Consider the following 24073-nt stretch of genomic DNA (forward strand, 5'->3'; position numbering starts at 1 on the left):
TTATGATCCGCATAATGATTTGGCACAGGTTTTACGCCGGATGCCCTTCCTGACGCAACCCTGGTTGCCTCTTATGACACAGGGATATGGTACACCTATTCTAACCAGGGCATACACCGGGCCCAGTACACTGGTACTCACTTCGCCGACCTCAGAAGGATGAGAGGCTGAGTCAACCTCCTGGTGTGTATTAATTCAAGCGGCCAACGGGGCTTGAACTCAGGACCTTTTGGATCCCAAGCTGCTACCCTAACCACTATGCCAACACCAGGCTAATATATATATATATATATATATATATATATATATATATATATATATATATATATATATATATATATATATATATATATATATATATATATATATATATATACAGAAACACTACCATAAAAAAAACAGTAGTGTTACCTGGAACAAGCAATTAACAGTTTTCATAAAAAAAATACTCTCGAGTAACTAACTACAGGGTGGACCATAAAAAGGGCAACATTTGATCATGCTGAGATTTTCTTCGTAATATGGTTTGGGAATATATTTCAAATTTCCTGAGATTCCCTGTGACACAATGTGTTTTTTTTTTTTCACAGGTATTAAAAATAATGGGGCAATTTAACATTGAGCGGTGCATCTTTATTTCTGTGCACATTGAAGCAAAGTCACCAAAGGGAGTGCAGAGAGCATTTGAGAGATATTGCATGCTGTTTACAAAAAAAATAAAGGCATTAGTGCGAGTGATGAAACATACATGCTCGTTAGAAAATGTGAATAAGGGCTGCTCAAAATGGCATGTTCGTGTTTGTGGCCCAGAGACTATAGAACCTGTAAGGCAATGGATGGAGAAGTACACACAAATCATCAAGATGACTCAATAAACAAGGAATCAGTCACAAATTAGTGTGATGAACACTGATGGAAGACATTGGATTTTTCCTTACAAAGTCCAGCTTTTCCCAGCACTGAATGAACATGATCACAGAATATGGTATGAATTTTGTTTCTGCTCTCCTAGAGCACTGGAAAATGGAGACCTCAATATTGATGGCATAAGTTTCTCTGATGAATTCCATATCTGCATTTATGGGATGATGAATAAGCATAATTGCAGATTTTGGAGATTAGTAAAAACCATAAGAACGTGAAGAAGCATCACTTCACTCTCCGAAAATCAGCGGCTGGTTTGGATTGAGTTTGTCACAAATTTACACTCCCTATTTTTTTTCAAGACCCTCATACTGAAAGTACAGTAACTGATTTCAGATCATTATCTTCACATGCTGAAGACAGCTATCCAACAGGGTGAGGATAATGAAAATCTTTGATTTCAACAATATGGAGCCACAGCCCATTTCTCGAATGAATGTCTTGCGAAGCTGAAGATAAATTTTCCAATCGCCTTAGTCACAAAACTGAAATCCCATGCCCCCTCCCCCCCTCGACAAGATCCCCTGATTTGCCACTCCTGCATTTTTTTTTTTTTTGCAAACTAATCAATGGAAGGGTGTTTCAGTTTAAACCAACCACAATTACTGATTTGAAAGATGAAGTTATTCAGATTATCTCAGGAGTTATACGCAAGATACCTTTCAGAAAGTGATGCGAAACTTGTTGCTGTATAAAATAATTTGTACAAAATAGAGGGGAGGTCATATTGAGCACTTCGTTTAAGTATTGAAACTTGAGGAATGTAAATATTTTGCATTAAAAGTTTATTTCATATCTGTCACTGGTGTCGTTATGGTTTTTTTTTGGTTTTTTTACCTTTTTTATGACCCACACTGCATCATTACACAAACTCTCTGTTAAGCATATCCTTCATGTGACCTCACCTGTTTCACCTGGCATCACAGAAGTCAATATGCAATGTGGAATTAGTAATGCGCATACTCATCTGCTGCATAGACCAAGACTGTCACACTATCTTCCACGAGAACATTTTGTGAGTTGGCATGAGCTGGCAAGTGTCATGTTTAGAGCACTTGGTGCAATGGCTTTGCGGTGCATTGTCCTTCATTACAAGCACCTTTGTGTCTTCACCAACAACACACAACTATTCTACAGGAATTTTTTTTTATTGGCTTGGAGGAATACCTACTTTCCCACATTTACCTTAAGATTGGGTCTGGAGATAAAAACATACTGGGAGCTGCTGGCTTGATATATGACATGACATCATCTCTGTTGATGTTTCAAAACTAAATTTCTTTGCCATAATAAGAGTCTATGACGTGACTTTTACTAATGACATTTACCTTCTTAACATGTTCCAAAGGGTGATGTTTATCGATAGTCAATAACATTCTGATCTGTGTCACCTCAGGCATCATCTGCTGCACAGCAAAGAACTCTGCTGAGGTTTGACCAATAATTGCATCTCTACCCTTGTTCATTACCACCAGGTATTTGGCAGATAACCACAACTGAATGCACCCCATCTACAACCTCTTTACCATGAGAAGTCGTGATGTATTTCCACTGCACCTTGCATCTGATTCTTGCAAAATCACCCTTTGATTTATCATGAGCTCCGATAGAAATCTGATGAGAATTTAACTTCTGTAAGAGCAGAACTACAAATTTACTCATGTCTCGGTTTAAACATTTGAAAACAGTCGTTTCCGGAGCCATCATCTGAAGAATGGCATAGCTGTGCTCTGGTAGCTGTGTGTTACTGCTTTCATTTCTCTCCGTTCATGACTGTGTTTGTAGAAACAAGGACATTAGAAAAGGAACTTTCACATTTTGTGGCATTTAAAAAAAAGTAGTTGATTACTTTTTGTTTGATAAAATGGTTTACACTTCAAAAATATGATTTTGATATGATATATCGCTTGTGCAACACACATGATATAGAAATTGGAATATCTGAGGGCTGAAAACCATAGAAGAGTGAAAAAAAAAAAACATTTCATGGGAATAAAGTCATTCACTTCACCGAATATTTGTAATTATGTTCAAAATCTCTAAACTTGCTTATTATCTGAATATAACAAACCTAACAGCATAAAACAGAGAACATGGTATAGAAAAGGGGACCTGTCATCCATTTTCTCCTATTTGTTGAAAGGGTGTTACAACCGGATAGTATTTATCATAAAAGGTAAATGGGATTTCCCTTTGAGATTGAGGAATTTAAAATTAACGTTATTTCCTGAAAATTGCTTCAAAGACACAAAACATTTGACATGTATATATATATATATATATATATATATATATATATATATATATATATATATATATATATATATATATATATATATATATATATATATATATATATATATACAAACAACCAAAGAAGCACACTGACTCTATGACACGATCCTGATGTCACACACATAAATTATACCAATTCTTCACATATCGCTGAAAACAATATGTAAAATTAGGGGATTCGATTCAGTTCGAGACACACACACACACACACACACACACACACACACACACACACACACACACACACACACACACACACACACACACACACACACACACACACTGCAGTGATGTTGAGGAGAAGAGCATAGGAAGCACAATTTTAATGATTTTAACAGAAACTATCGCAATTTTATCTCGTGGGTGGAAAGATGCACTAATTAGGAACCAATTCATGTATGATCTCCAGACCCAATTTCTACCCAGTACTTATGCTTGGTTCCATATGCAGATGACTTTATCATGGTCCGGGGGGCCCTGTGTACTCTGGCCCTTCCAGGAGGGCTGAGCCCAAATCTGGCCTGAAGTTTGGCAAAAGCCTCCTTGGCCTTCTTTGCATCTTCATTTGCCTGCACCGCGACCTTTCTCAACTTGTTCACCTTCTCGAGGAGACGATGGTTTCGATTTTTTAGGGCCGTGACCTCTTGTTCAATGGCCTGGCTTCTCTCTTCCTCCTCCAGCAAGGCTTTCTGAATGGGCGAGCAGAGTATCTGCCAGAGAGGTGATGGAGGTCGAGAGAGGGATGAACAACAGACACACCGATTGAATCAATGTGATGGGTAAGTTGAGTTAGAAACTGAGTTCTTTTTTTTGTTCAACAAAATTGTCTTCCAAAGTCGTATAAAGTTAATGTATGCTGATAAATGACATAGAGTATGAAGTGAATGTGCAGGAAAAGGGCAAAACCTGCCAGTTTAACATTGTAGTCATATTTATTATTTATAAATAAATAAAAACACAAACTGCCATGTCCACTGATTAAAATGTACGGGTTTTTAATTGTAGTGATTGTCGGCTATTCTTGAGTAACACGACTTATTTTGCTTCTTATAAGCAGGTTTTTATGAATGCTGACATCCAGCGGAAACCCATTCCGTCCCCACTTCTGCCCTCTCTGTTACTCCTCCCCACAGCTCTCCCAAACCATCCTGCCTCTCCATTCAGCTCTCACACCCCTCATCTGTCATACCCCATTCCTTCCTTCCACTCCAATATCCTTACCACCCACTCCCCCCCCTCAATCCATCCATCTTCTTTACCCTCAACTCCTCCTCTCCCTCTTCCCACCCTAATAGCTCCAATCTCCATAGTCTCCATTCCTTCTTCCTCTGGAGGTCTCCTGTAGGTCCTGTAGGATTCAAACAAGCTTCTCAGATATTTCTGTTCATGTTACCTCTGCATCTCTTGACATTCTCTTTATGACAAAAACCTTCCTTACATAGGGTGGTCCTGACTCATTTGTTTCCTTCTCTGGCTACTCCTCACATCCTGGTGGTAATTTACGATGTTCATAACTCTTTCCTACTACACATGCCCCTCGCTCTCACTTCCACACACCACACTCACCCACCTCCCATGACCCCAATGATTATTTCTAACTTTGTGTCTTTCTCCAGAACATCCACTTGTTTTTGATGGACGGTGGCCCATTGTGCGATATACCATCCTCTCAATATTGATGACTCCACTTATGAGGCTCTTTCTCCAGACATGGATTTTCTGATGTCCTCCAACCACAGTTTACTCTTTCTCATCTGTGGAGACTTTTCTTGTGATGATGTCAGTTGGCTGTGAGTCAGTCATCAAACTACGGTCCATTGTATTGCTTCCAAAGCCTATTGAGATCTAGCTGCCCTTTACACTCAGTCTACTTCTTTTATTAATAGGTTCTCTCCAAATGACAGTCATTCTTTGTTAGATATCGTCATTGTATCCTTCATGGTCTTCAGATAGCCGCCAAGGGACCGACATGTGAGACAGTTCGGCAAGAGAGATTGTTCTGGTCTGGAATCCGCTATCTCCCTCACAGACTGATCCATTATCGCATTGTCTCTTGACATTAACAGTTCCTGGAATTACATCTTCAACAGACTGCATTTTTTTGTTGCATACAAAGTCAAAGCTCGTGGAAGAGTTAGAACACCAAACGGATCAGGATGCAACAGTGTAAAAAGAACAGCAGAAAGAGAGGGGGGAAACATCAACAGTGGGGCCAAGGAACAAAATAGATGGAGACAGATGAACAAGGGATGAAGGTAAGAATAAGAGGTTAGGGAGGCCTTTTGAGATCCAGCTGCCCTTACTCAGTTCAATGTGGTGGACAAGATGCAGGGGGTGGATGAATACAGAAGCAAACTCTCAGGAATGAAAAACTCTCCGTCCCATCTCCTCCATTTTCTCCGTTACCTCTTTTTATCGTTATTATCTTCCCCTCCATTCCTTTTTTGCCTTTTCAGCCCTTCCTTCCCCCATTGCTCCTGTGTTTGTTGTTATCGCCTTGCTTAGTTCCCTCTGCTCACCTTTAAGTCCTTCTATCTCCCGTGTTAACCCAGCTACTCTCCCTTTTCACCTGACTATCTCCCCCTCTAGCTTAGCCAAGCCGATCGCCATCTCACGCCATACACTTGCCACATCTCCCGCCACCTCGCACACTCCCCTTGCACAGCGTAAATTTTCCTGCCAAGATTGGCCCCCAAACTGTCCATCCCAGTACTCAGCCTAGCCTCCAAGCCAGCCATAAGCTGTGCCAGCATGCCCATCGTGTGAGGATAATTTCCACACTGCTGCGTTGTTCTGGCGATTCACCTTGGAGCACTAGGTCAACGATTGGGGAATCTGAAGGACTGCCAGACAGGGGAGATGACTTTACTATGCCCTCAAGAGGTCCCGCCTCTACAATGTTTTATCGGGTTGTAGCAACACCTAACCAGCATGCGCCCTTTTGGTCATGCTCACCTCGACTTGACATTGCGACAAGGCTGCCATCAATATTTTGTGCTTAATGCATGCTCTGATATTTTGCTTTGCGGCAACTGTTTCCCACACTTCAGGTTTGAATCCCACTCAATAACACCAATGTGACGGTTGCTGCCCTGGCTAACTCCAGACGAGTCTGGCTTTGTGGAAATTTTGTGGGAGAAGTGGCTTAATCAGTGTCTTCTTTCCAAAAAGGTAGTCCATATTATGTAACACAGTAGTCTGCCAATCAAGCTTTCAAGCTTGAATTATGTCAATTCTAAACCTACATCTTCTTGCTTGATATTTTGTTCACCTTTGATTTGATGTGATACATTACCCTATTGGTTTAGAACAGCACTGCAATCTTACCCAGGATACATTTTTATTGTTGTGTGACAATGTAGTCCTTGATAGAACAAGAATGACTTTGAAAAATTTGAAAAATTGACCCTTAACAAAAACTGTGAGGCCCTTGTAGACCTGTGACACGTCACAGGTAAAAATTGCTCCTTCATGTACTTAAATAGCCGTAACATCAGGCGATATAATTGCACTTAACCCTAAGCCGAACAGCTTGAGTTCATCACCACTATCAAAGTTATCATGTTGCACGTCTCATGTCATGAGTGGGATATCGGCACACTTTCAAAGGCCCAATTGACCACCCCGGAAGGGATTATGTTCCATCAACTTGATGGTCCAAAAGACCTTGCTGTGATTCACACACTTGGATTAAGTGAGGAAAAACTCTTCTATTTGTGACAGAAAATCTTCCGTGCACAAGCTCACCCATTTACAATGGACATAATCAAAACAAAGGATGGAACCAGCACATTTACAAACAAAAAAAATGAACGAATGTATTTAAGTAGTGCATACATATTTACATAAGCTTTACAATTAGTAAAAATGCAATGATTATAAAAATAAAGCATAAAATTATCAAAATCTTTGAATTCAACCAAGTAGTTGACCGCAAAGATATCATAAATCTGTCGCTGATAAATAACACGTCATATAGTCGTTTTACAATGACAATGGCATTGTTGAAAGTCTTTACCATTTCTCTACCTAAGATCGGTGTGCATAGATGTACTCATTTGTACTGCATAAACACAAAACATACAGAACATAGAGGTCAAAAACAGATGAACACACGAAAGTTAAAGTTGAAATCTCCCTTTAAATATTTGCTCTTTCTTCCACTTGAAACAAGCTGGCAGTTTGATTCCAACATGCTTACATGAGATAAATGTGATGACACAGCTCACAGTTTCACTTATGAAGCCAAGTCTCATTCTTGTTCCTGGCCACAGCACATGGGGCATCTCTTGAGCCAAGACATGATGAAAACACAGCTCATGTGGCTCAATATTGGCCAAGGTGCGAGTCCGACCATGGTCATGTCATACATTGCTCTGGGATGGTTGACTCATTCACTCATTAGACTATGTCCTGGTCCTGCCTAGCTGCCCCACACTAGCATTCCTGTGCTTTTATATTTTATTCTTATTCACTCAGGACAGCTCACAAGGCTTATCTTTTATTGGAAGAAAAAAAAATCAGCCAATTAGAAATAATCACCTGGCCACCTGGCATGGTTCACCATGCACAGTTTCTTGAACTCTCAAAGCAATTGCATAATAATTTCCCCACCCCTCCTAGATACGTCAACCGTGTGACACTCAACATTCACAAATCTGCACTCTTGGGGAGGCAAATATTTATCCAGCTTGTCACAGAACAATCATTGCTGGCTCAGGTATAATTGGATAAGTTTGTGGGTGCATCTTGCATCTTGCTATCAAAGTTATACATGAGCCATTTATGTGATTTAACACCTCACTAAGACACCTTCAAAGCTGCAACTGCAGCAATGGTTGTAATTCCCAGTTGTTTAAATTTATCTTTAGTTTCTGCATGGTAAGATTCAGACAAAACACAACACCGACTATAAAGAGCAATCAGCGATTGCAGACCCCTGCCAGGACTTTTGTGTGATTTTTATAGTATGTATTTTGTAGACATATTCGCATTCTAATTGTACCGTACATACTTTGTAGACGTACTCACATTCTAATTGAAATATATATATATATATATATATATATATATATATATATATATATATATATATATATATATATATATATATATATATATATATATATATATATATATATATATTGCTGCAGTATTCGCGCCCGCCTGTCGGTCGTGCGAACGACCGCTTTTCACCAATAGCAGCCGGTTCGCCCACCGAACGGACAATCCAGTCGTGACTTTCTGCAATGGCGTCAGAAACCAGTCACGGATGGGTTTTCAATCCCACCACAACCTTGTCCGTACCCTACCCGCGCCACAGGGTCCGATCGCCAAATCTTCGATTTACCTAATTATTCGCGCAGGTGGGTTACTGAGAGGTTGTACCTCACGGGACCGCTTGGAAACGAGCCGCTTAAGCAGCCCGCTTCCTTTTGGGATAACCGAGCGGGGTAATATCGCGCAGTCCCGTTGGACCCGATCACTTTACCGGCAATTTAAAAACCAACTATATTCTGCAATACAAGATGGCATTTCAATGGGGGCATGGACGCAACGAACAGGTTTACATTTAAACCAGCACATTTATTTACTCTACGTGTGCAGGAACAATCATGCAGTCATTCAAAAACACCAACATGCACGTACACAGAACAAGCAATGAATGCGGCACGGCGCGTGGGCAAGACAAAGCGCTACAACCGTCTATAAGTAATTATTAATGTACAGTCACTTACACAGTTTTACTTACGGGATTCGGCGCCACAACATTCATTCGAAAGAAAAGCAGGAAAAAGACCCCATCAAAGGCAATGGGGTCAGACTGGACCTCTTGGGTCTTTATGGCGTGGGACTTGGCAGACCGAACGAGTCCCACGAGACCGTTGCAGGTTACCTGCACCCTCGTGGTGTCTGGCTTGGGCGACCCGCGACGTCCCGCCCCCACAGCAGCAAGCGTAGCCGCGGTCGAGCTCGGGCCTTCCGTGTGGCAGGCGAGCTCTCTCTGGCTCTCTCCACACGAACGCGCTTGGGCGACCCGCGATGCTCCTTCCCCTCGGCAGCTAGCGTGGCCGCGGTCGAGCTCAGGCCTTGCCAAGCAGACGGGTGATTCAGTCTCAGTCGACAACTCGTTTGAGAGGAACGAACCGGTCTTTGCTCTCTTAGAGTTGATGCTCTGTAAGAACCCGTCCGTCCCTCAGTGATGCTCGAACTGCGCCGAAGCCCGATCACCTCGGACCGCCTGTCGCTGGCTGGCGAGCTCTCTCCAGCTCTCTCCACATGAACGCGCAGTTCCGCGTGACACAGCAGGCAAGGCTGCGCCTCCAGCTCGCATCTCCTTGGCGACGCCCGGACTCTCCACCAACTGCAAGCTCCAAGCTCCCGACACCGCCACGAGCCCACACTTCCACGCAGCTCCTTGACTTCTGGCTTCCTCCCGACTCCCCGACCTCTCCAGACTGACTCAGGCCGACCGATCAACTCGACTCGACCCAACTCGAACGCGAGCTTGGCGCTCTGCTCGTCCTTTTATAGGGCTGGAGAGATGCGGTTTGGCCTCCGATCCTCAACCTCTGACCTCTGCGCGGAAAGCGGACGTGCGCGAGATCACCTAGCTTGATCCGACGAGCAAACGTCCCGCGTCGGCCTGCAGCGACGCCCCTCGATGCGAACTCACCGCGGCTGGCGCAAAGATGGTGTCGTTTCGGAGATGAAGGTGAGGCGATGTTTGTGGTGTGGAGATGTTGACGATTGCTGGCGAAGTGGTGAGGATGGCGTGGTTTGGTGAGAGGCAGGTGTGGTTGTGGTGGTGGAAGGCAGTTGGTCTGAAGCGGTTGTTGAGAGCGATGTTGGTGGTGGTGGTGGTTGTTGCAAAGCGGTTGTTGAGAAAGATGTTGGTGGTGGACGTGGTTGGTCCAAAACATCGATAATAAAGAATAACGGCTAACTCAAAGATCACAGCCCGGTAAACATGAATAGTTCCCTTTAAACAACGGTGGGGAAATCTATCTGGACACGGACTTATCGGCCGACCTGATCTCGGCACCTTTATGGTGTTCTGTCAATTTCCACAGCCTAACTATATATATATATATATATATATATATATATATATATATATATATATATATATATATATATATATATATATATATATGTATATATATTGATATTAAAGATCGGGACCTTCAGGGTGACGTAGAAAGCTGAAATGTTGCGTACCGATGGATATTGAAGCCGATACACTGGAAAAAAAAAATCATAGAACCGTCGGAAAACATCCGTAAATGAAAATATAAGTAAATGAAAAAATAAATGAAAATAAATAATTGAAAAATCAAATGCAGGTGAGCGACCCGAGACAATGGGGAAGCACAATTCGTATGCTTACAAAATGTGTAAGCACACTCTGCTAGTACTTCATAAAGGCATTCGGTTGAAAAAGACAGCGTCGGTGGCATTGATGGCCAACGTTAGCACATTCGATGCGGACAAACAAACAAATGGATCCAAATACAATACACTCTCTTTTGGTGAGGGTAATAAGGCAGGAACATTGTTACGTGGAAGGCGAGGCCAGATAAAGGGCTTGAGGTGAGTGAACCCAAACATAAAGACACTACAGGTGTGGCTTGAGGAATACCCCCACTGGCCACTTTGCGGCGGACCACACACCCGGAAATGTAGTGCACCGCTGTAAGGCCATGGAAAACCCCGAGTGGGCAGGACAATGTGGAGATGCTGTCCCTGGGTCGTGGGACAGCCGCTCACAGGACCAGCTGCATACTGGAGGGCAGTCTTTTGTTGATAAAAGCCACCCACGCACATACGTGTGAATGCTCTTGGCCCGCAAACTCTCTCGGCTGTGGACCCTCTGCCGAGGACTCTGCTTATCAGCCTGATGATGTCCAGTTGGCTTACAATCCATTGCTCCAGGTCATCGTCGATTCATCCGGCCCTGCTGTATCAGAGCGGTACAGAGACACCCGACCACCAGAATTTGCTGTGGCAAACAGAGATTTGCTTGCCTGTTCATTTGCTCAAGTCCTCACCTACCCCCTTAAGTGTGCAAGACTGTAAGTCGATATATTGGCACTTCAGGGGAATGAGTTTATTTGTACATGACGTTAGTGTCATCCCTTCCTTTATTTATTGTCTTGTGTGCTGGATTCATCCGAGCTTCGTTGGCTTGACGCCCCGTGTCTTATCCCTTTTTTAATAAACCACTGGCAATGGTTCCCCGGCAATGTCGGATGCTGGTGTAATCCTGTTGGCATTTTGAATAAATCAAAAAAATACATTTTTTGTGGGAACCTAAAACACTTCCCGACACCCACTAAGAAATGGGGTCAGCAATCATTTACTATTGCCTTTCACATAGCTACAAAGGCTTGTGTACTATAGAGCGATTAAAAAATAAATCCCCATAAGGGTGGCTCGCAGAGGTATTAGACCAATGACCTCAGATGGTCTGCATTAGCAGACTCTCTGGCGCTATAATAAACAACGTCAGTAATACAACAAACACATGCAGCAAATTACATACAGTAAAATCTATGCGTCGACATACAACATAGAAAATAATGACACCAAATCACTCACACAATATGTAACCCAATACTTGTAACAACACACACCTCCTCTTCCTGGTGCTCTTGCCACCTGCTTGTATAGGTGTGCAGCTGAGTCTCAGCTGTGCAGTTGGCAAACTGGAAACGGTCGGCAAACAATCGACGCATGTCTTCCGTGTCTGGGAAGATCCCGTCCTGGAAATTAACGCCGTGAGGAACGAAATGATTCAGGTAATTCAGCCTACGGGATGAAGGGGACAAATGTATGTCGGACGGAAAAAATTAGGTCATTAGTTCCAGTTAATCTCGGTTGTCAGTGTGTGAAAACCAAAAGCACGCTGCATTTCACCATACAAGTTGTGACACATGCTTGTCACATCATAAGTGAGCACTGATCGAGTTTGCTCTCCCGTTGGAGTCTGGCCACTCATTAGACCACTTCGGCAGTTACAGACCAGAAAGGTTCAGACAATCTTAGCAACTTAGCAAAGTGCTCAACCATGACACTTGGGTTGGTAAAGGTATCGGTGTAAAGGCTTCTGAATTTTTATTTTAACATTTACATTGCACTACAAATGGGACAGCCAGCTTAAATTCCTTAAGCACTATTTGCTCCATGTCTTCTGCTTACACTAAACCAGGTGGAGAGTTTTTGTCACATCTGATTCTCGTATAAATTTAACTCTCAACCAGAGAGCTCATCTCCCATTGATTAACTGGTGCATGATTTTTTTTTTGGATACCGCGAGACATCCCGTCACAATCACGGCCAGATCCAGACCTCACTGTTTTACAAAAAAACTTAAGGATTTTGGAGTGCAATTATTAAATTGCATGATTTTCATCACATATTCCAAATGTTTGCAATTTTGTATCAAATAAATTGTGACATTAAATGGTTTGATAAACTATCAAGAACATACCAATCAAAAATAAAATCAGAATTAAATACAGGATTTTTAATCAAATAATATATTGTCGTGGCGATGTGAATAAGGAATAATGGGTATAACATAGACTTTAGTACATGTTTAGCATCAATGTGTGGTTTTTGTGTAACAACGATACGTCACCTGTTGAAGTTTGTTTCGGAGGTGATAGCCGTGACCCCTCCCCCTTTGTATGTGTCTAAACCCCTGCTACACTCCTCCCTCCTTAATCCCTTTGTGGAAGTAAAAAAATAATTATATTCATTTATTCTCAATAATATTCCCTTGTTGCTGGTACTTTTTAATTGAACACAGTATAAAATAAGGTCTTACTTTTGTACTGGAGTCAAATGACTGTTAGTAAATTCTCCCCCTCCTCGACAGTCTTTTGACCTCCATAGTGATTTAGATGAATATACTAAGTAAAGTAGAATTGTATCTTACTAAATCTTATGTGCATTTATCTCACTGAAATACATATAACCAAGATTCATATCTCCAATATTTAAATGGAACTGCCCAGCTGCTGAAGAGAGGAACGCCTTGCTGCCGCCCCATTGTCTAGTGTAAATTAAATAACTCCCGGAAGGCTACTGCAACAGACGCCTTGTTGTCCAAGGAAAATTAAATAACTCTATTGGCTTTTGATGGCAAAGGCCTTGCTCACTCCATGAAAACAGGCTGGGTGTTTTGAGAATGCATGTTCAAAGTACTGAGCTCTTGTATCCCTCCACCCACTCTCTGCCTTTCCTCCCCAAACTTATCATCCTTTCTTCAAGGCTGACCTGGCATTGAATCTGCAAACTGTCCTGAGTGTGTCGATCTCCCCCTCCCACCAAACGTGGCCATGTGTTGCAGTTCTTAGTTCTCTTGCCTTGTGCCTGTCAGCCCTTCCCATAGTTGAATCTTGCCAGATGTCTCACCCTCCCCTGTTTTTCCTGTCAAACTGGTATAAAGGGGATTGTTGTGTGCATTTTTAGGAGAAAGAAGGTCGTGTTTGATATTGCTTGTGTCTTGTTTTTCCTTCTTCCTCAATGCGCATGTTTGTTGTTGTTGCTTGTTGTTGTTGTTTGTTGTTAATAAATGGTCTCAGAGTCCGACAAAGAAGAACTCAATTCTTCTACACCTTAAATCATTCCCTTTGTAATCTGTCTATGTATTTTTCTTGAAAATGAACCGCCAAAAAGCCAGATCCGCAAGCCAAGTGAAAACCCCTTCCTCATGAAGACAGCCAAGATGCACCTCCTGACTGTGCACTGAGGTAAGAACCACCTCAAACCACTAGCAACGGTGGTTGTTTTGTGGGTTCGAGAGGGCTGTGGAAGAACCAATGAGCATGCCTTAGTGGGGTGAATGATAGTCAAGGGGCAGAAACAGCGAGAGAGACCTCAAGCACGGCAGAACAGTCAAGCAAAAGCTGGAGTGAGTGAAGCGATCTGGGTTTGGTTGTGGAGCAATGTTGAGCCATAGATGTCCCGTGGAGCTCAAGCGAGTCGACACGGCACATCACAGCAACGGGATTCCGCAAAGCTGGGCAAGTGTGCATCTTAAGAAACTACAAAGCCAGGATGTGGTCTGCCAATCATCTCTTCTTTCTCTCTCATTCCCACCAGCAGAGCCCACCATCTTGCTCCCGTCTTCCTTCAACAGGTTCCTGAAAACCCAGTGTGGACATAGCATGTGGAGAAAATTGTTTTTCACTTCCTTGTCTCATCATTTTTCTCTGTCTGACTATTGGTCGAGTGACTAAGGTAGCGTGATAAGCCCTTCCAGATATTGAGCGTGTGGGGGATTATAGTGTATAGAAGAACTGGGATACATGCTTTTCTCTCCTCCTTGGTCTCCCTATCCCCTTTTTTACTCTCGCCGAAGGGGAGGGAATTGCATTTGGGTCTGTTTGTTTGTTTGTTTGTTACTTATGAAATCTAAAGATTTTGTCAGTATATTGATGACTTCCATCATGTGTGTGTGTGTGTGTGTGTGTGTTTGTGTGTGTGTGTGTGTTTTTGTTTGTTTGTTTGTTTGTAGGCACGATAACTCGAGAACGGAAGAAGCTACCAATGTCAAATTACACCAGGTGATTCAGGAGGGTGATGGCTAGAGCTGATTAGATTTTGGTCAAAATCGGTCAAAGGTCAAGGTCACAGTGAGGTCAAACATTCGATTTTTGATGGTTTGGTACAGAATCATCGTAGAAACTTCTGGTTTGCGTCGCTACCTTCTCTAGAGACAGGTTTTATTAGACAAGGTCAGAGGTCAAGTTGACGATTTCGTAAGTACCAGTCTATGACTGCTTGTTTGTTTGTTTGTTTGTTTGTAGGCACGATAACTCGAGAACGGAAGAAGCTACCAATGTCAAATTACACCACGTGATTCAGGAGGCTGATGGCTTGTGCTGATTAGATTTTGGTCGAAATCGGTCAAAGGTCAAGGTCACAGTGAGGTCAAATATTCGATTTTTGATGGTTTGGTACAGATAACTCGAGAACGGAAGAAGCTACCAATGTCAAATTACACCACGTGATTCAGGAGGGTGATGGCTTGTGCTGATTAGATTTTGGTCAAAATTCGTCAAAGGTCAAGGTCACAGTGAGGTCAAACATCCAAAACATTCGATTTTTGATGGTTTGGTACAGAATCATCATAGAAACTTAGAGTTTGCGTTGCTACCTTCTCGAGAGACAGCTTTTATTAGACAAGGTCAGAGGTCAAGTTGACGATTTCGTAAGTACCAGTCTATGACTGCTTGTTTGTTTGTCCGCACAGAACTTTAGTATTTTTCTCTGCAATCACTTGTCGGATCGATCCAAAATTTTCACCATAGGAGGAACTACTCAAGTGGAATGTTGCATTTATAATCATGATGTCATACATCACATGGTGTGAAAGCCATGTTGGAACAAAAAAAATTGGATCTCTGCATCTCTTAAACCGCAAAAAAGAAAAAATTGAAAATTGGCACGTGGAAAGTGCTTCTCATGGGGAATGTGAATTTTTATGACATCATAGGTGCCTTAATTATGACGTCATTGCAAATGTAGAATGCTACATCTAATCAGTATGAACATTTTTGAGGGTCATCTCAGGATAAAAAGGTTCAGAGAAAAAAATTGATGACATCTTTGGTCACGTGCTTTGGCAGCCATATTGTTTTGAAAAAAAACCTTCAAAAATCTTCTTTGAAGTGGCAAATCAGATCGAGGCGAAACTTTAAATGCATGACAACCTTTGCATGAGAAACAAAAGGTGCACACGTATGATGTCAAAGGTCAGATGGTTTGGCAGCCACATTGGATTTACCCTAAAAACCTATTAAAAAAAAAAATCTTCTTCTCCAGAACGGCTGGACAGATCGAGGGGAAACTTCACACAGATGTTCCCCAAGCCATGGGTGTACAAGTTTGATCGGGTGTAATTTATAGGTCACATGGTTTGGTCGCCATATTGGATTGAAGGGAAATATTGCTTAATCAGTCAATGTGAAATTTCACAATTATGATCTTGTCGTGATGGGGAATACATATTTTAAATTTCAACTTGATCGGACACATGGTCTGGCACCCAGAATTATTTAATGTTTTTGAACTGGGTTCTTTTTTTGTATTTTTTGAATAATGCTCAGTTGTTTGTGCCTGGATGGGTTTGAGGGTAGAGGAATAGCAGCTGAAATGTGAATCCGATCCAGGATCCTCCTGATGACTTCATTCTTGCTTTTTGCTTGTTTGGGTTCCTTGTGATGACTCCAATGCAGGACTGTACCTATTTGGTCTTCCATTTGATCTGAATTTAATTTATTTTCATCCCATTCTAAAATCAATTGAATAATAATAAACGTCGTGGGTCAGAGTCAGGTGCCCGATCAAAGCGGAGTTGCATCAAAGTGGGACGTCTTGGTTCCCGGTCATCACTGCCAGCAGTTATATGGTGGCAGTTCTAGTTATGTCTCTTATTAATTACATAACACACCAGCACACAAACGCCACACAAAATAGATCACACATAACTACACAAGTACCACACAAAATAAGTCCTGACGAGGATCTGCAATCTCTGATTGCACTCTTTCTTGTTTGTATTTATTAAACCTGTTTTCACCATCATGTGCTGGCCTGGTGCACGGTTCGTGAATTTGGACCATTATAACCACGGCTTTGGTAAATCTACTGCCGTTGAAAATTGGCGCAAAATCCTTGTTATGAGGTTATAAAACCACACTGGTTCGTCCTGGATAGGTCACTCGGCACCATCCTATCAGATGGACGAATCGGCTCTTGGCGACAGATTCTCTTTGAAGTTTTTGTACGTCGGAAAGCGAAATGAATATCTGTTCAGCTTTCCCGGCAGACAGCGACATACGAACCGGAGGACAATCCATCGCTACACTGGGGAACGTTCAGTTGGAGGATTTCACCTCGAGTCCACCATGCAGTCCACAGTTCCAACATACACGAGGTCCGTGTAAAAAGTCCACAGTTCCAACATACACGAGGTCCGTGTAAAAAGTAACGGGACTGAGCCTGCTGTGTGCTCCACTTACACAACTTGAATGAATGGGTTGCGTCACAGTCTTTCGCAACATTCCAGCAATATATATGATTGGTGATGGTTGACTGCGCTCATTGTGTGATTTTTTTCAGATCGTGGTTCACACATTGTCTTGTCTGAGTCGTCGTGCTATGAGTCGTTAGCAGAGAGCCAATCTGAAGTTTCTTGCCAAGCTTGGCAAAACGCCTTCTGAATCCTTCGCAATGCTGCAGCAAGTCTACGGGGAAGAAACGATGTCACGTGCACGTGTATTTGAATGGTACAAGAGGTTCAAAGAGGGATGGGAGGAGGTTGAAGATGATCCACAGTCTGGAAGACCTTCAACGAGCAGAACGGCAGACAACATCGAGCGTGTGAAGCAGATGGTGCGTGCAGATCATCGACTCGCGGTGCGGATGATTGCTGAGGAACTTTCCATCAACAAGGACACTGTCTGGAACATCATCACTGAAAGTCTCGAAATGTGCAAGGTGTGCACAAAGATGGTCCCCAAGAAGCTGTTGTCCGAAGACCAGAAACAGCAAAGAGTCACTGTCTGTCAAGACATTATTGAGCGCCTCGAGGACGATCCAGACCTGCTCGGGAGAGTTATTACTGGCGATGAATCGTGGATATTCGAATACGATCCCATGACCAAATGGCAGAGTCATCAGTGGAAAATTCTGGCATCACCATGACCAAAGAAAGCAAGGATGTTGAAGGTCAAGGTGATGCTCATCGCGTTTTTTGACATCAAGGGCATCATCCATTTCGAGTTTCTACCACAGGGTCAAACAGTGAATCAATATGTGTGCAAGGAGATCTCCGGCACCTCATGAGATCAGTCCGGGACAAGAGGAGGGATGTATGGGAGAACAACGACTGGGTGCTCCACCATGACAACGCCCCTGCTCACAATGCCTTGAGCATCCAACAGTTTATGGCGGAAAGGAACGTGCCAACTCTGGAGCAACCCCCCGTATTCGCCAGACTTGGCCCCTTGTGAGTTCTTCCTATTCCACAAGCTCAAGGGGGTGATCAAGGGGACCCGATTTCCTGTTGTGGAGGCCATCAAAAGGGCCGTGACGACGGAGCTCCGCAGTATTCCAGAAGAAGCCTTCCAGGGTGCATCCAAGCGTGGAACAAGAGGATGGACAAGTGTGTAAGACTGGAGGGAAACTATTTTGAAGGGGACAAGCTGTGATTTCAATATATTTTTTTGGAATAAAATTTCTGTGAAGTCAGTCCCGTAACTTTTTAGACGGACCTCGTATTTATGCACCAGACATGTCACCAAAAGGCCAACGAAAAACAGGTAGTTGCGTCGAGTGAGATGAAAATTTGATTTTTTTTGTACTTGCATAATACTGTATTTGATATTGCTCATCAAAAACAGAAACATAAATTATTCACAAGAAATGCGTCATAATGAAGCCTGTCAGACTGTGGGCCGAGCTCCCGTTTTGTTTAGTTTTGAGACCCACCTCGTGTATCTACCTGTATTTATAATATTTTGTGTGAAAATATTATAGAAATCATATCTGAAACTCGTCAAACACAAAACTTGCACATTCTTTCAAAACATGGAAAAAACACCCAAAATTGTGACAATTTTCTTATAAACATCGTCCAATCACAGCGCTCTTGACATACAGCACCACACTCATCAACCAATCACGCGCTTCGTTTCAGGCAAGCTGTAAACTCTGAAGTGCTGATGCTAGTGCTGCCGAAGATGCTAGTGCTGCCGAAGATTCTGAAGGCAGTTCTTCGGGGTTCTGTTTTATGCATGTCATAAACACCCACAGCAAAGTAATTCCATTTCATGAGGAAGGCATTGAGGAATTTCAGGAATGTGCTGCTAAGTGGATTGATGTGGAAGGAAGCCCCAAAAGTAAGGTCGCTGTCAAGGCGCTACAAGTACACCACAGCCAGCACAGGCTCGGTGTGGGGGATTGCAGCTGCTGTAGCCACCGATGCCGCGCCCGGTGATGATCGTGATGATCATTCCGATGAATGTGACGGATCTGGAAGGTGGGATCTCCTTTCTACCATTACCTAATTTTTGACAGAATGGTAAAAATCAATACCCAGTGATTACTATACTCTGTAATCTAACAGTTATGAATCCGACTGGATGTTCTGCTCTAAATTCTGCTCTCACTTATATTTATCCTCTTCCTATTAATCTACACTCTTGCTCATTTCCCATCCGAACTACTTAATAAAATATGGTGATGAGTGTATATCATTGCTTGAATATTACTTTTTTCAATATATGGAAAGAAGTAACTATTCCTTTACACATTCTTTCTCCTCTCTTATCAGGAGGCAGCATTGTGCTCCAGGGTATCATGGCGAGTGCTATCGCCACTTTTGTAACATTACCACAATCAATCGAGCAATAGCCAGATGCAGAAGTTAGTTCACATCGCTTCTGGTGCTGTGGCATCCAAGGAGGTATCTGCAGATTCCATCAATGCACGGGAGAAGCGAGATGCGGTATTCATCTCAAACTGCAAGGAACATCTTCAGGGCAATGAAGATATGTTCAAACCACTGAAGAAAGAGAAGACCAAGACCTTCCAGTCAATGAACAAGTCAACTCAATCGAAAGTGAAAGACAAACAAGTGATATTAATGGCTGATAGAAATCTGTTTCAGCGACTTGTGATTATTGGTAATTTCTGGGAGCTGGATATTGGTCACGTGCTTACATACAACTTGGGCCCACTTCCGCTTTCCCTTGCACATCCAGATGGGTCAGTAAACAAAACAGCAAAGTCTTCCTTGCTTCGCGTCATTGAATCACAAGTACAGCCATTTCCAGAAGTCAGCATTCTGCCTGGAAGCATCTGGATTATCGATGGCATGGCTATGGTGCAATAACTATCCCCAAGAAGTATCCCTTCAACATTTGGCAAGCTTGCGGATTACTTTCTGAAGCAACTTGTTGAGTTGGCCCTCAGTGTTCCGAGTAATGTTGTCCACTTTGTAGTTGATACTTACAGGAGAGACAGCATCAATAACGCTGAGAGGGGAAGACGTTCAGTAGGTGGCAGCTTGCTAAGAAAAATCTACAGTGAAGATCACCAGGTACCTCACCAAAGGAAGAAGTTTCTGGCATGTGGAGAGAACAAAGCAGAACTGATCAGGTTTTTTTTCCAGACTTGGATGAAGAAACCAGCTGAATGTCTGAAGAAAGTCAAGGTGTTGGTTGCTCATGATGGGGAGTGCCATGAGTTTACAGACGAGAATGAGCAAATGATTGTTCACTCTGTGCCAGAACTTGAGTGTAACCACGAAGAAGCAGAAACTCGTCTTTTCCTTCACTGCCAGTATGCTGCTAGACATCAGCCATAAAGTTCAACAGATAGGGCTCCATACCCGGTCCGAATCTTGACTAAAGTCCTGACACAGACATCTTTGTGATTGGAATCACCATGTCTGAGCATATTGGAGCATAAGTATTGTTCCACACTGGAAGAGGTAACAATAGGAGGACCCTGCGTCGTTCAAAGATAAGCTCACATCTGGGATCAGATGTCAGCAAAGCCTTGATATCACTACACTGTTTTACAGGTTGTGATTCGGTCAGCTCTTTTCATGGAAAGTCGAAACCCAAAGCCTTCAAGCTGTTTGCAAGTGACACTGTTTGCTCTGCTGTCTTTCAAGAGTTGGGGAGTTCATTCGCAGTCAGTGATGAATTGGTGAAAGGTGCGGAGGAATTTGTTTGCAAAATGTTTGCAAATGGGCAGGACTGCAAGAAAGTCAATGAAGCCAGATACGATCTGTTCCTTATGTTAACCAAATCAGAGGCACGTCTTCCACCCAATGCAGACCCTCTCTCTCAAGAAGCATGTCGTGAGAGCAAATTACCAGGCTGCTGTACACACTAGATGTCTGGAACAGTTTCCACCAATTTCCAGTCCAAATGGACATGGATGGAAAGTTGTAGACGATGAATTCGACATCGACTCGGAGCCTCCAGCTCCGAGCAGCTTGCTTGAACTAACATATTGTTCATGCAAGAAAACTAGCTGTGAGAAGCCGTCTGGGACAGGCAAAGGAACATGTTCTTGTCGACGGCATGGTGCGTCATGTAAGGAGCTTTGCAAGTGTGTCGACTGCAGAAACGATCTATTACCACGAAAGAGTTAGATTCTGATGACGAAGAATCAGATGAGTAGTAGATGCTTCATGACAAAGTGACCGTATCATCATTGTGTGATACCACAATGTATTACATTGATGCACGTGAACATGTTAAACATGAAACAATTCATTTCAAAGAAAGGCTACTATTTTTGCTTGTACTCTTAAATAAAATGATTAAAACACAATACGAGTAGTCTCCCTAATTATATGAATACATAGACATCAGAATTCCCATCGAGTAATACACAGCTATCTCAGAATGGACACAAGATGGTGCTATAGGTTTTGCTAATTAGTACAACTAATTAATGTGCAACTTTTTGCACTGACGAGTTATGAATTCTTTCTAAGTGATTTTTTTTTTTAGCTAAATCTATGCAAAATTTCAGGTAGATACACGAGGTGGGTCACGAAAGTAAAAAAAAAAACTAGACACTTTATGGATGCTCGGCCCACGGTCTGTTACAAGACGTCATAGATGACAGGTGGTTGTTTCGAGTGCAAATTTTGTTTGATTTTGGAGTTCCAAAAGGAACAAAATTTAGGTGGCGGGAAGTTGATCTAATTTCCATAACATGATTTTCATTCTTTGTTAATTTTGACATTGGATAAGGTTTAATTAATTGATTATGCAGCCATTGCGATGGCTCACATTCTGTGTTCAATACTGAGTGAATATCAAAGACAATACTGAACAGTACATGTGGGTGAAAAAGATGTCTACGCTATAATAGCAAATTAAAACTTGTTTTGTAATTTTTGTGTTCATTCATGTTCTGACAGGACGCTGCAGAGGTACTGCACTGCCTCCTGAGCAAGTGAGCTGTCTGGTCGAGGTTCAAGTTCCGATGAGACTAAAAATTCATGTTGGATTGGGGTTTTGCAGAAAGGGTGTTGCATAATAAAGTGTGCTGTCCCTCGGAAGGGCATTAAACTGTGTGGCCAGTCATCCACGATGCCCTTCATTAAGAGTACCCGAGTTGTCGCCAGTATCCTGAACAAATGATCAATTTCTGTCCAAATCGCTTTCATTCAAACGTCCCGTAAAACACTTGGGCAGAAGGTCTCCTTGACTGACTCCACAAGAGGATTGGACTAGTTAAAGAGTTAAAGAGTGCTTTTCTAAAAATTGCTCAGTTCAAGTTTTGTCAAATTCAAACTATAGTTGTTGTGGTATTGCGCATGATGATCACCGGCATGTACACAAAGTCGTTTTCCAAGATGAACCCTAACCCAAGCCTGCATGTCATTGAACATGTGAAATCGTGTTGTTCTTTGAAAACGCTCTCAGCCCATGTAGCCTAAAAATGAAAAACGCACTCAGTCAAACTGGTGTGTGAACTGCAGGTGGGCGATGTGTAGTCTGGCTTGTCGTGCATTGTCCGCTTAGTTAATTTTAATGCTGTTTATCAAACGCCATGACATGGATTTGAGCCGTCAAAAGAAGATTTGCACCGTGGATCCGTGACGGTGGTTATGGATCAGCCGTTCGGAGAGGTTCTGGGCTGAAAGAATCGAAACCTTGAAGAGGAACGGTGCCCAGGTGATGGTCCATCCGGTCGGAAAACCATTCAATTGCTTACAGGTTAAAGTTCTTACTTCAGGTAAGGGAACTATGTTTTGGGGTTTACAATTTAAATAGAGTTGAAGACAGGATGTTGTGAAATGAACATCAATCACAGCAATCCTTTAAATTATATTGTTTTAGGAATAGCCAGTACTATACAATTGATAAACAGAATTGCAGAATTGTCAGACCTGTGTGTGTGTGTGTCTCTCTCCATATGTGGGTTTCGGAATGTGGAACAAAGCCCTCCCCAGGTCTCAGGTATCCGTCTTAGTTTGTGCATATGGATGTATGTATGTATTGTATGTATTGTATGTGTGTATGTGTGTATTGTATGTAATGTATGTATTGTATGTATGCATGTGTGTATGTATTGTATGTATGTATTGTATATATTGTATGTGTGTATGTATATGTATTGTTACGAATTTGGAATTCAATTGCACACAACATACAGGTTCCCTTCGTCAGTTATGTCGATAAGTGCATGTTCCCGAGATAGCTCACCTTCCATTGTTTAAATGTTCAGAGATCGATTAGATGCGCTGCGGATCGATTTAATAGTTAGGGAACGAAACAATGGAGACGTCCCTCCCCCTCTTCTGCAAAGAGGAAGAAGAACCCTGCCATCCCGTGACGTCAACAACTCCCTCCCACCCGTGGTTGAGCGGGGGGTGGATCACGAGGGCATGAGTCACGCCGGGTGCGGGGGAGGGGGTGCAAAGGATATAGAGGAGATCCTTTCTTTGTTCGTGGTGGGAGTCCCGTGGCAGAGTTCGTGAAGAGTCCCGTTCTGAGTCCCGTGGCAGAGTGCATGGGAGTCCCGTGGGAGGAGTAAGCTTTTTGCTTCGGAGAGAGCAGTCGTTCAGCAGGCCATCGGGTCCTGCTTGGCTTGCTTGGCTTGAGGCCTTCGGAAGTTTTTTGCTTCGGTTGGCTCAGTGAGCTTCGGTTGCTGCTTTGTTGCTGAAGGAACTTGAGCCGGTTGTTTTGCTCGAGCTGCGAGTGGAGGCTTCTTCCTCTTCTTCCTTTCCTTCCTCTTCTTCTTGGTTCGTTGAGCTTTTTGTTCTCCATTTTGTTTCCCGGCTTGGTGCGACGCATCGGCCTCT

At 42.7% G+C, this 24073-nt stretch overlaps 1 protein-coding gene and 1 pseudogene across 1 annotated transcript in view; one reads left to right on the top strand and one right to left on the bottom strand.

The window, feature by feature from the left end:
* Nucleotides 1–3404: 3404 nt before the first annotated feature.
* The window catches only part of CCDC3 (coiled-coil domain containing 3), a 27298-nt gene continuing 6629 nt past the window's right edge, over nucleotides 3405–24073 (bottom strand). Inside the window, exons 2-3 of the mRNA XM_085897378.1 lie at nucleotides 11856–12030; nucleotides 3405–3929 (exon numbers count right to left, since the gene is read on the bottom strand). Coding sequence (XP_085753504.1) covers nucleotides 3612–3929; nucleotides 11856–12030 — 493 coding nt within the window. The 3' untranslated portion in view covers nucleotides 3405–3611. The remainder of the gene's footprint in view (nucleotides 3930–11855; nucleotides 12031–24073) is intronic.
* Nucleotides 19655–20605, top strand: LOC147018068 (uncharacterized; annotated as a pseudogene).

This window comes from Eptatretus burgeri, chromosome 10, assembly GCF_056783735.1.
Source record: "Eptatretus burgeri isolate ZD-2024b chromosome 10, Ebu_testis_v1, whole genome shotgun sequence".
Lineage (NCBI taxonomy): Eukaryota > Metazoa > Chordata > Myxini > Myxiniformes > Myxinidae > Eptatretus > Eptatretus burgeri.